Source organism: Papilio polytes, unplaced genomic scaffold, assembly GCF_000836215.1.
Source record: "Papilio polytes unplaced genomic scaffold, Ppol_1.0 DF822845.1, whole genome shotgun sequence".
In the NCBI taxonomy this organism is placed as follows: Eukaryota; Metazoa; Arthropoda; class Insecta; order Lepidoptera; family Papilionidae; genus Papilio; species Papilio polytes.
Window position 1 is genome coordinate 1,130,717 of NW_013526359.1, and position 13,599 is coordinate 1,144,315.

At 30.8% G+C, this 13,599-nt stretch overlaps 1 protein-coding gene across 1 annotated transcript; it reads left to right on the plus strand.

Moving 5' to 3' along the window:
* Positions 1-571: 571 nt before the first annotated feature.
* LOC106105607 (origin recognition complex subunit 3) lies at positions 572-7,690 on the plus strand. The gene is made up of 12 exons (XM_013286025.1): positions 572-779; positions 850-993; positions 1,234-1,412; positions 1,756-1,864; positions 2,270-2,499; positions 2,745-2,892; positions 3,393-3,518; positions 4,018-4,332; positions 4,473-4,856; positions 5,450-5,683; positions 6,014-6,195; positions 7,527-7,690. Exons 1-12 carry the CDS (start codon positions 747-749, stop codon positions 7,621-7,623), a joined length of 2,181 nt encoding a protein of 726 aa, XP_013141479.1. The 5' UTR covers positions 572-746; the 3' UTR covers positions 7,624-7,690.
* The last annotated feature ends 5,909 nt before the right edge of the window (positions 7,691-13,599 follow it).

Sequence of the window (13,599 nt, forward strand, 5' to 3'; positions counted from 1 at the left end):
CAATATCTCTACTATATACTATTTAATTAATCTTATAATAAATGTTGTGGAAATGAAAAGGTTTTATTTAATTCTAACATTAACCTACACCTCCTTATAGTAAATTTACAATAAACAATAGCATTAACATTAAACCATATGTATTTACTAAATAAATATAGGTAAAGCTGACATAAGGTGGCGATTGACAGCTGACAGCTATAGTGACAGTGATGTTTTCAGTTCAGAAAAAATATTAGTGATGATAATATTTTGCGCAAAATATGTGCTAGATGGAAACATATGGCATATAAAAATGTTTAATACAGTACTTGTTACCGTGTTACAATATTTAATCCTTCCGTTGAATAATTTCAATTACAAGCATAAGCGTCAATTAACGGTGAAGAGAGATTTATTGTAAAATAAAAAAATCTAACATTAAAATGAAACACGAAACGAAAAATTGTCAATGTCAATTGTTAACCGTTGAAAGTTGAAAACTTAAACCTAGTGTCAATGTCATTTTAAGAATTTGTTTTAATTTTAAATTTAATTTATATAATAAATTTTAAAATTAAGTATATTAAAACAATTAAATTATTATTTACATATTCGTCTCTTTAAGTCTTAATTTGATAAAAAAAAAATTGTTACGAAATTGTATGTCTTTTCGTACCATTCAAATTTCTGCAAACTATGGCCCAAAGTACTGAAACCATCTAAAAAAATTTGGATATTTACATCATAAAGTTTATTTAGTTATTATGGATAAAGATGAAACAGTCTCTGTATCAAAGGTATAGCCTATATATTATGTTGAATAATATACACATACGCTTTAGTCTCTAATATCAAATCACTTTACAGGGTGTGTTTTTATTTAAAAATGGATTCAAAAAAAGTTCAAAACCTAAACATAAACATAAAGCATGGATTCAATCGCGGTTTAGAAAAGAGCCTTGGTATCAGTGTTTTCAACAGAGGTGGAGTTTGTTTGAAGCTAATATAAAGGTAAAAATATGTATAACCAAAGTAATAAGATAAAATTCATTTAGAATTTATAGTACTGTTTTTCATAAGAATTCAAAAAGCAATAAAAAGAGTAAAAATTCATTCATTTGTTTTATCAATTATTAATGTTATTTACTTATCAAACTGGCAATATAATGTTTCTTTTCAATTTACTACTGGTCCCATCTGTGACACTAAATATAATGAAGTTTTATTGTATTATCACTTTCTCTGTTTCAGGAACTGCATCATCAAACATATAGTACATTACTGAATGACATTGTCAATTATATAGAGTTTCATCACATGAACAATGAGTTAGCAGCAATAGAAGGAGTTATACCCACTGCAACACTGATAACTGGAGTCAACCAACCAGACCATGTCTCTCAGTTTAATGCTTTCATACATTTAATAAGGTATAAAAGAAACATGTGTAATGAAGGTGCAATGCATTTTGTGCAAGGCATTGGACCTCCCCAATTTACTAATTGTTTACATTGTTTTGCACATTTCAAAATTGGAATACTTAACAAAATACAAACAGACAATATAAGCTCCTCTTTTTGGGAAGTCAGTTAATATCAACAAAGTGTTTTGTCATTGACTTACAATTACCATTACCATGGTAGTCTTGCTTCTTGGCTGCTATTACTTGGAGTTTTTGTTCCTTTTGTAAATAGCATGATTAAGATTTATATAACATGCCATCCACTCAATTATTTTATGTCTAAATTAACAACATAAATATATATGTTTCAGAGAAAATGTAACACCACACATTGCTATGACTAATTCACAAGATGGGTCAACAATCAAGTTACTTGTAGAGAATGTTGTTTGGCAATTGATAAATGGACAAGGAATGTTGGTTAGTTTTAATGTTTATTTAGTATATTATTTATATTACATTAACTTACTAATATTAAATGTGAAAGTTTGGGTGCATGTATTTTAGTTAGAGTTTGTAGCCTAAACGGCTAAAAGAATTAGGATGAAATTTGGCATAGATGTAGAGCATAGTTTGGAAGAACACATAGGCTGCTAACATTTTTTATTACCATGCTGTCGGAGTCGCGGGCGAAAGCTAGTATTTTAATAAATATATTTTACTAATTAACTTTTTAAACCTAATGGACTTGACTAATGTGCTAGTGTTTTTAATACCAAAAAATAAATAGGAGAGTGTAAAAAAGGATGTATTGTAAAATTAAATCTGCATTGGCCAAAATCTTTTAATTTGAAGTGTTGCTATAATTTTGGTTTTTTATTATAGGACTATTCAATGGATGATAATTTGGATGTTAGTATGGAATATAAAGTGCCGAAATTAAAGAAAAATCAGTGTACCATGAAGGCTTTGCACAGTTGGTATCAAAATATATGTGTTTATAATTCACCGAGTAAGAAAAAGAAAGTGAATATAAAAAGGCCACTTATTATTATAATACCTGACTTTGAGAGTTTTCATTGTAATGTTTTGCAAGATTTTGTTATGATTGTTAGGTAAGTTTATTTGGATTATTCTTTTCTTTTAGATTTTAGATAGATTTAGATGTTATTTTAGATTTTTTCTCTTATTTGGATTTTAGATAGACAATTATTTTCTTGAATTATTGTTTTACATACTTTTTGCTAGTAGTTTTATTTCATGTTTTTAAGTCACAATATTAATTTATGTTCATATTTTTTTTATTATGTATATTTCTGTAGATGTAATCTTTTTTTCGTGTTCTTTTTTTTTATTTTAGTTCATATATATCTAAACTGCCAATAGTACTAGTGTTTGGAGTCGCAACATCTGTTTCTGCGTTACACAAGTCGTTTCCATATCATGTATCTTCAAAATTACTCATGAAGGTTTTCCACTCACATTCATCACCTGTTTATATGAATCAAGTAAGAACTTTAGGCAATTTTAAACTAATGTTTAATTAGAAATACATAATCTAACTAACACTAAATGCTATGCTAGTAGCTAGTACGATGTTTACTTTAAACTAGGCATGCCAGATACTTTTCCGTTTTACTGGCATGTGTATCCACATTGCTTTAAAACCAGGTGACAGTAACTGGTATGCACACTATAGTTAGATTTCACTGATATATTCGCTACTTCTGTTCTAAATTGGCATCTAATCTTATTATAAATGTAAATATGTATTTATATATGTATGTTTGTAGCCTAAACGGCTGAATGGATTTCGATGAAATTTGACACAGACAAAGAGGAAAGTTTGGAGGGACACATAGGCTCACTTTTTTTTTTATTCCACGCCCACGGAGTCGCGGGTTTAAGCTAGTTTTTAATAAATATTACCTGCATTGCATCCATTATAATTTAATTATTGGGGTGTTCTATGTTATTTGTAATATGATTTTTTATTATACATTTTCAGGTTTTGGAAAACATCTTCTTGACACACACAAGTCCTTTTCATCTTTCTGGAAAAGCGTTTGAATTGTTAACAGATGTATTTCTTTTCTATGATTTCTCGGTTGCTGGACTGTTACAAAGTATAAAGGTAAATTGATATTGTAATTGACTTTCCTTGTTAATAAAGTTCAGATTTCCAGTTGGACAGAATTGATTACACAGTTTTTATGATACTATGCTTAGTATGCACTATATACAAGTATTTCATAGCCATAGTAGTATATTTGAATGGTACAAAAGGGAAGTACACTGTAATCTACAATTTTTATTTTCTAAAATACTTAGTTTACTTATATTACTTTTTTTTATACAATTTTGTATATTTATTTTAAAGTAGCTGTTTCGACTTCGAAAAAATATATTCTGTTACTCAGTAATAATGTAGCTTTTCAATGGTAAATTAATTTTTGTAATAAACCCAGTATTTCAATACATACAAAAATGCAAATCTTTCGTCTTTTTAAGATTAGTATAGATAGTTGTATATTTCATAACCTACAATCATAAAACGAGTGTACTTTTGAACCCTAATTCGTAGTATTTGTTTACTTATTGTATTAATATCTATCTTAATTTCCTCATTTCAGTACTGTATGATGGATCATTACTATGGTGACAATATAAAAACACTTTGTTGTGACCGACAAGACATAGATTCAGCTGTCGCAGCTCTGTCTGCATATGACTTGGAAAATGTCCGACAGTTAATGTCTTTCAGACCGTACTTAGAGGAACAGAGTTGCAAAATAAAAATTAAACTATTTGAAGATGATAATTTCTTCAGAGAAATATTGTGCAAGAAAATGCACGAACTACACGATTATTTGTTTAGTTTTTATTCATGTATTAGAGTATTGTTTGTCTTCATTAAGGATTTACCGAAGAATGTTTTAGGGAAATCTGTAAGTACTTTTCAATTATGTTAATTTTATTGATTTTTTAATTTTGCTTTAGTACTATATGTTAATCAAATAAAATCAAATGCCATCAAATTCTAATTCTTAAGATAAATACTTTATATATGGTTATTATTTTATTTCAGGTTCGTGAAATCTATTCAAAATGTGCTATCGAAAATATAACCAGTACTCAAGCTTTTCGTGAATGTATGCAATTAATAAATTTTCAATCACAATATAAATTAGTGGAAAGTATAAAAGATGCATTGAAAGTAGTAAATGATTCTTTACAAATTACATCTCCGATTAAAACACTACGATCAACGCCAGTTAAAAACGACCAGATCGATGTATCTATTAACAATGCTGTTGGTGAAACATTAATGAAAACAATGAGGATACATTTAATGATGTTTTTAAGACAAATAGAAAATGCCAACAATCATGCTGCAGTATTAACTGATTACGATGGGGATGATGTAGAAATTAAAACAGAAGTACCAGGGGATAGATATAAATTAAAAGAGGTATGTAATTATCTAGCTGTTTTACTCAGAGATGTTTAAAAATTAGTTAAGCCTAGTGTATGGATCTCTTACTAAATTTAAAGTAAAGGATTTCCTTCGTAACTTACTGCTACAATTAAATATCTAATAACTGTGATCCGATAATCACGTGATGTTTTTTAACAGCCTTTTGACTCATCCCCTTTATGTGGTAAGGCTTTAAACTACATTAAAAAGTTTGTGTTATTCTATCATAGAGCAAATTTATTTATTTTCAAAATAATAATTAGTTTATTAAACTTATTTAACTTCAGTCAGGGAAAATTACGCCCGATATCTTATTTTATAACCCCTCTCACCTGATGTTTCGTGATTTTTCCGAAATACCCAGTTTCGACCTTTACGTGATTTATCTATACGAAAATTATAAAAAGTAATGATTTGTTTTTTCTATGCATTGAAATAACTCAAAAACTACTGGGTCGATTTCAAAAATTCTTTCACCATTACAAAATTATGTTATCTCTGAGTAAAACAGGCTATATATTTTATTATTAATTTCTTCTAGTCGCCAGCAACAGCTAGTAATAGATCTGTAAATGTGGTGATGTTAGAAGCTGCTCCGTGCGACGCGCGAGGAGCGCGTGCAGTCGGAGTTCGAGCTGGTGCGCGGCCGGTTCGCGAGCTGGCTGTGCGCGGCGCTGGCGCGCGCCCTGCGCCCGCACCACCACCACACCTTCCACGAGCTGGTGTTCTTCAGCGACGTGGCCAGTGTTAAGAAGCAGATCGTCGGCGCCCCGCGAGGCGCCGTGCACACCGCGCTCAGCGACCCCCACCATTATTTACAGGTACCATAAACAATCATGTATCATCTTTATAACTTTCAAACTTACTAATATTATAAATGCGAAAGTAAGGATGGATATGTGAATGGATGTATAGATGGAAATTATTCAAACACTACTAGACCGCTTTGAATAAATCTTGCACCATTAAAAAGCTATGTTATCACTGAGTAAACGTAGTCTTTACTGATTTTCTTGACGAAATCGCGAGCATCGGCTAGTTAGTGTATAATCGTGATACGAAATGTGTTTTTTTATTTTATTTATTTATTTATTTTAATACGTAATAATATGAAAGTGTCCGTAAACCCAATTGCGGTGTGAATCGATTAGTGTAAGTGCTGCGGGCCGGCGAGGGGAGCGAGCGTGTCGGGCGCGCTGCCGGACGTGTCGCTGGCGTACAAGCTGCACCGCGAGTGCGGCAAGCACATCAACCTGTACGACTGGCTGCAGGCCTTCGCCGCCGTGCTCCACCCCGCCGACGACGAACAAGCGCACCAAAACCCTCTTGTACAGTGAGTACTCGTTCCAATATATATTTTTTTATAATATTTTTAAAACTTTTGACTCTACTAACGTTCTGGGTTTCTACGGACTTAACACATGTGGAAGTAATTTGTTGATGCGCCCCTTTCAAATTTACACCTTTAATTCCAGAGGGAAATGTTTTATGTATACTACTGTGCCGGGGGTTACGGAGAATATCTGTTACACGCCCTGGGCGGTTATCAGATAGGGGCTTAAACCCATAAGAGATTTCTGTTCCATATTACTTATTATATAGTTCTTGTGAAAGATTGAGATTGGGTGGGAGATAGAAAAGAGAGGGGTAGATAAAAAGAGATAACCAAAGAGAAAGAGTAACAACTATCATATGGCTTGATTGTTTGTATTGCACAAGTTTTATTGACTATCTACTATATCTTCCTTCTCTATCTTCTTCCTTTTTTGCATTATTAACGTATTATTTTCATTTAGCATAATTAAGTTTATGACGCCATGTGACTATCAATTTTAGGACAATTATCACATCACTTGTGTCATTTGAAAATTCATCGATTGTACAATTTTGGAGACCTTTTTTTGAGTCTTATGTTTGTTTTCAATCTATCGTTAATTTTTAAAATTATGTAAATAAGTTGCCAGTAGTGACTTTTTGCTTCTCAACGCGATTCAGGTAGAATTGGCCGAGAACGTGGGATGAAGTGTTTACAATTTAGACTATAACAAAAAATATCAAGCAAATCTTAGAATTGTAGTTTGTGATATTTTTTACTGAAATTTTTTTTTAAATGTCCTTGTTCCGGGTTCAAATCTGTTAGTAGCAATGTTTGATTTGCAACACGAGCGATTGCCAAGTGGATAGCGGCCATGACACTTTGCACGTCTGCTTTATGCGTACTACTTTTTATTTGCTAGTTGTTACGTTTGCAAGGATAAGTGAATGCAAATTTCTTATAATGTAATTTTATTCATATTCGTAGTCACGATGGATGTAATTACTACTGTTTAGCATTTACCGCGGGCGTACACTTTTGACTAAACTATCGCACGACTGTGTGCGATTGTCAATTGTTTTGCATCCCATTCAACTGTTTAGTTGCACAACTAAAAATCGAGTAGTGTGCGCTCCTCCACAGTTGTGCGATAGTTTAGTGAAAAGTGTGCGCTCTTACTATACACATTCGATCATCCTCATTTGGTATGATGCGGTACTAAATTGTTTTGCATATTGTATTTTGAAATGTATGATTTTTCATCTTACTAAAACCATAGATACTGTACTATACCTTATGGTATAGATGTTACGATAGTGGCAAGAGACAATTTAATTTTTTTCTTTCAGGGCACGATTTAGCCGCGCCGTAGCAGAGCTTCAGTTCCTGGGATTCATAAAATCGTCTAAGAGAAAGACTGATCATGTAATGAGATTAACTTGGTAATTGTTTCAATATGTTTTTTTAAAATTGGATCAATAAATTATGTGTTCAAAATAAAATAATATTTTTTTTTTATTTTATTTCTACTTACACGTATTACATCTATCATTTGTGGTTATTTACGCTTGTGTATCCATACTGATGTTATAGATTTTAGAAGCGTAGTTTAAAAATAAACATCTTATTGAAATGCGGTTAACTTGATTTAGCGGTATTAAGATTCATTACGCATTATACATTGTGATAATGATCCCCGTGAGGCCGATCTAATATTTAATTTCTGACTAATCAGTCAACAATACATGGAAGTTATAGAACAGAACAGGATTCTGTTCTAGAGCCGGAACGTCCATGTTTGTGGTATTGTTGATTTTTGACAATTTAGTAATTTTCTTTTAGTGTAGTTAAGGAGCTGTAAATTGAAACACACGATTAAAATAGATCTAGGATTTTTATTGTTTGTCTTTTAAAAGTAAAATAATTTTGTACTCAGCATTAATTTCAATGTTCGTGAGTTTATATGCTACGTTTATTAAGTTAACAAAATTAAGACAGTTGATTTTATGTAATGAATAAAGCATTATTTCGTGGTAAAGGCTTTAAATTAAACAAATGTATTTGTCGTAGGAGTTCGAATAAACGTTGCGACTAACTCAAGTCTTATGTCCTTGTATTGTGATGAAAAAAAAAAAACTATGCCAGTGTTTATTCAAGAATTTGCATAATACAACATTACTATTACGAAGAAGGACAAGTGCAAAACTTGTGTTCGTATGAAAAATAAACCAAATGAATACCGAGGCAGACGTCGTAATAATAAAAGGTCATATTGACTTCAAATGACCGTTGACCGTTGAAAAAACATTGGTTTTAAAAACTAATAAAACTTTGCATTGTAAAATATTGGACTTTTGGTATGTCTAGCTTTGTGGGAAAATAGACCTGCTTGGCCTCGTTTTTATACAGAAAATAATACTAGGCAAAAAATAAGTACAATTTTTTAGAGTAACATTTAATTCACAGACATACCAAATAGCCCCAAACAAGTCGGCCCTTTCGATTATAAGTTTTCAAAAAAGAAGCGTTCCCGTGCGGCTTCATCCGCATGTAATTATAAAAAATTGCAAATGTCAAAATTCCTGTTACCATAATAACCTTGCTTCCTAATGTTGGCAGCCTGTAGATTATGGTCTCTTTCCCATATTAAGTTTTTTCAATTTACTTACCCTCTAAGTTTAAAATATATAGTCGAAAGCGTGAATATATATAACCTAAAGCGTGTCGTAAATGTAGGGTTTTTGTTAAAATATTTATTCATGAAGATGCTGTGATTGCTGACATCCTACGCCACGAAGAAGTGTATATTTGTATAGATTTATCAAACACTATTATTGACCTGGCGACACTTTATTTTTTTTTATTTATTTAAATCATGTAAGATTAATTACACATAATTAAAATATATACAATTCACAAAAAAATATAAGTATTCTAAACACTACAAACGGAGCTGTATATTTTTCCTTAGGCCAGGTTCCGGCGTAGTGGGAACGCTGCCTTAGTGTTTTTTCTTTGCCCGAATACATCACGTCTTACATCATTAATTATTACAATTTTGTTATTAACTCAGGCGCCGGTAATCGAACTTGAGTTATTCGACTCATAAGATGTTTAAGGTGAGTAAGGTGGACTGGATTTTACAAGTATCGTAGACTTGAAAAAAAATAGTATTACTACATGATGTGCTTAATGTTTACATAAAATTATAAGAATAAATCAACATTTGAATAAGGTTAAATTAGATAACGTGAAATTTCCATTTATGTTAAACTAGCTTTCACCCGCGACTCCGTCCACGTGGAATTAAAAAAAACAAAAGTGAGTAGCCTATGTGTTCTTCCGGACTCCTCCACATCTGTACCAAATTTCATCGAAATCCGTTCAGCCGTTTATGCTACAAACTCTAACAAAAATCCATCCATCCATCCATCTAAACTTTCGCATTTATAACATTAGTAAGATTACTCTAAAACGCATTGATTAATTTATGTTGACCTATTAGTATCTCATTGTTACACACGAATTTAATACGGCTTTCATACTTGAATGATAAAATATTAAATCATTCAAATCCATGTTATTTTAATATTTACTTTTTTGACGCATAAAACGTTTAATATTGAGTAATTCATTACATATTAGACTTGTCATAAACCTTCACGACTAATTATCATAGTATAGAACCCTAAAATTACACAGGTGTGGCGTAATGACACACCGACCTTGAATTATAATTTCTCGAAATAAAGAATGGGCCGACCTATAGAAAGGTTAAGAGCACATCGCTTTTATTTGCATCTAGCATAGAGACGCGAGACAAGTTTTTTCTCACTATAGAAGTCTGCTATGACTTGTGTTAATGACTATTTGCATCCCTTTCATCCTCTTTGAAAAAAGAGAGACAACACCATATATTAATACAAATGTCACTGCCGTCGAAACCCACTGTTATGTGTTAAATTAACATATAGGTGTAGCTTACTGATAATTACCTACGTTTATTCGATTATTTTTTACGTATTTGACCTTTGCAAAGTTTTTTTTTCATGCTGTGTTTGTCCTGTCATACTTCTTTTTCAGATTTTGTTTTATTTAATTAAAATATGCACCTTTTGATATTCAATTTGTAAAAAAATTCCAAGAATCTTCACTTAAAAAGGTTTTTCTTCGTAATAGATATTGTGAATTAAAACTATAAGTTTGTTCTAAAGTTATTTTACAATTAAACAATTAAGACTGATATAATAAAATATTTGTGTATTAAATATTAATTATCGATACAAATTTTTCATATCAACTATTTAAATCGGATAGTTTTGATTTAATATCGATTTATTAACCAGTTTAAGTCAATTATCCTCTATTATAGTAGTACAAAAAATCAACGAAGTGTCTATCAAATGCTGTGAGCTACGAAATACTTTAAAATGAGGCAATGCTTCTATTAACTGGATATTTAATAATTTTTGTATTACTTTTTGTTTTTATACATTTGCTATAATGCTTTGCTTTGTAACCACATGAAAACGTCTCGGATATAAAGAAAAAATATCCAGTCAAAAAAAAAAATAAAAAAAATACAAAATTGTAAAAAAGTTTCCGAACTCTTCTGTTCCTAAGGCGTATTAAAAACAACCGACTATCGTGACGTGTTTAACAAACGCATTTTAATATTAAACTAAAAAACTCGTTATTTTTATTGCAGCTCATTACTTTTTTATTTTTTTAAATAACTTCACTTACCATCTATTACCTCAGCCTTGAGTTCACTTTAAGTTAAGTAGATATTTTTGAATTTAATATCTTCGATTTGTCTTGCATCATCGTGAATATCAAATTTATATGCTTAGGGTGGAAAACTTGAGATTCTCTTATATTATTTATTTTATTATTCTTTTGGGTGACACACTAGCAACTAGTTAGCTGATGCGTGTGTGTCTGTGCTGTTTGTCATGTAGTGTTTACAATTAAATTATATACTTAGAAAACTTATGATGGCAACATACATACGTACTAAAAGATATCTCTGATGGTCACGTTTTTGTGTGCGATTTTTAATATTTCATTCTACGCGGAAAGCCAAATTAATTCTTCATGATTTACAAAAAAATATTGGTATGGTATCAGATAATATTGCGCTACTTTATGCCGAAGTGGCGCCAGGAGGTGTTGGTCTAAAGTAAAAAAAAAAAATACTAGGGGTGGTTCACCGTAGGTATGATGTACAGAATAAATCCACTACGATCAGATATATAATGAAAATAATATTACATGTCCATACGACTCGTGAAGTATTTCAAATATGTACTTATCCTTTGTCTGAATTTCGTATAAAACGAATCTATTTGTGAGATTTATAAAATTTGTATGCGCTATTTGAAACAATGACACAAGCTTAATGTATTCAAATTTATGTACCTGATGTAAAGTCAACCGCATCTGCACGTATTTATAAATATTTGTTAATACTTAATTTAAAATAAGATGAGCATTACGCATTTTAATACAAGATTCAGAATATATTAATACAAAATAGGTTCTTATTGCGTAGAATGGTCGTAGAGTAGTTAATAAATTCATTAAATTCAGGCGTATTCATAAATGAATGTAGTGTCGATAACCGATTTGTTCCATCTTCGAATCAGAAACTGTAATCGGTCATTGATAAGTAACTACTCCAGTACGATGGCATGAGATAATTCGATGACGTCATTGTATTTCTAAATAGTACAAGTTTAAGTTGTAATTAGTGTCAGTAGTAAATACAACTTCGCCGTTGGCTATACAGGGACTAGTAACATGTAAAGATGTGACGTCAAATAGGAATTACATCAATCTAGCGCGAGTCTCTTGTTATTTTGGATATGTTATAATTATAAAATATCCACTCCAATTAAGAGGAGAGCCTTGGTGCAAGCCTTAGTTGTTAACTGCTGCAGACATTTTAAATTAGCTATCAATCTCTTGGTGTACTGTATATAACCTTCACATATAAATAAGAGCAATAAACTTTGACCGATTTAAATATCACTGACATGACATGTTCTGTTCTTGTGTGCACAGTTGCCATGATTCATATTGCCAATAATTTAGACTATTTTTACTCTATTTATTCTCCAACAGTTTCTACTTTTTTCAATACGAATCTAAAAGATACACTTTATTATTGTCAGGAAGATTGGACTTTAACATTAGTTATTACTAATTTTGAAAATTATTGACAAAATTTATTAATTGGGACATGACCAATTCGGGAAAATTTACATAATTCAAAGTTTAAAGCAATAAATTCCTTGTCATATTTTAATAGATTAAAAAGGCGCAATCATATATTTTGAGTTTTGTACTCCGATGGGCTTGATTAATTTATAAAATCGATTTGCATAAACAAGTTTTCGAGCATGTGAATTGTTTGAAGCTATCGAATTTTTTTTATGGGACAATTCGTGCGCTTTTGACATTGAAAACATCTAGATATAATGTCGATACTTTTATTACTTAAAGACGTATGTACATATATAAGTATGTATAATTTTATATATTTTTAATTCACATTCAAACTTTTATAGGTTTACCAGCGGAAATTTTATGGTACTCTTACAGTCTAATAATTTCGTAATAAAAGATCTTTTTGTAAGACAAGAATTGTGTTAAGTTGTAAATATTTTCCTAAGGTTAAGATCGTGCTACATACCGGCGTATAAAAAATATTATTACTCAATAACTGTCAACTATGTGAACTATCCGGAAGCAAGAGATGCGCAGTACGCAATGTGAATTTATTATTAATTACATATTTGTGCAATAAAGTGCAAATATTTACCATATTTATCACATATAAACATATTTTAGTTTACCACTTTTTAATTATGTTAGATCACATGCGGGATATTTATGCATGATTCTAAAATAGTTAAAAAAACAACTGGAAAAACATTTCAATATGACTTTAATAAAAATATAAAACAATAAGAAAAAGACTAAGCCAGGTAATAAAATGAATGCATTAGAAAATTTTGTAAAAAAAGTTTATGGTGCATATTTGTCACAAAAGGTCAGAATATCTTTAAATTTAAGTGTATATCACGTTCGTTATTTGCATCAGAGCATGAAAGTTATAAAACGAGAATTAAATCATAAGAAGATGAAATAGTTAATAACTGAAGAAGTAGAGTAACTAATAATTACTCAAATACTTGTTTAAATGGATATACAAAGATGCCAAGATGATACAAATTATGAGGTTGTATAATTTTCAAAATAATCGTTAGTTACGTCGAGGCCGACCAGGTGCCCAGCCAGACGGCTAGCTTGTTTTGAACTTTGCTACCTCGTAAGGGTCACTGGTTTTTAATTCTAGGATTTAAAGCAAGTTGCATAAATAATAAAAAGTATAAATTCAATCAGATATAGGCACAA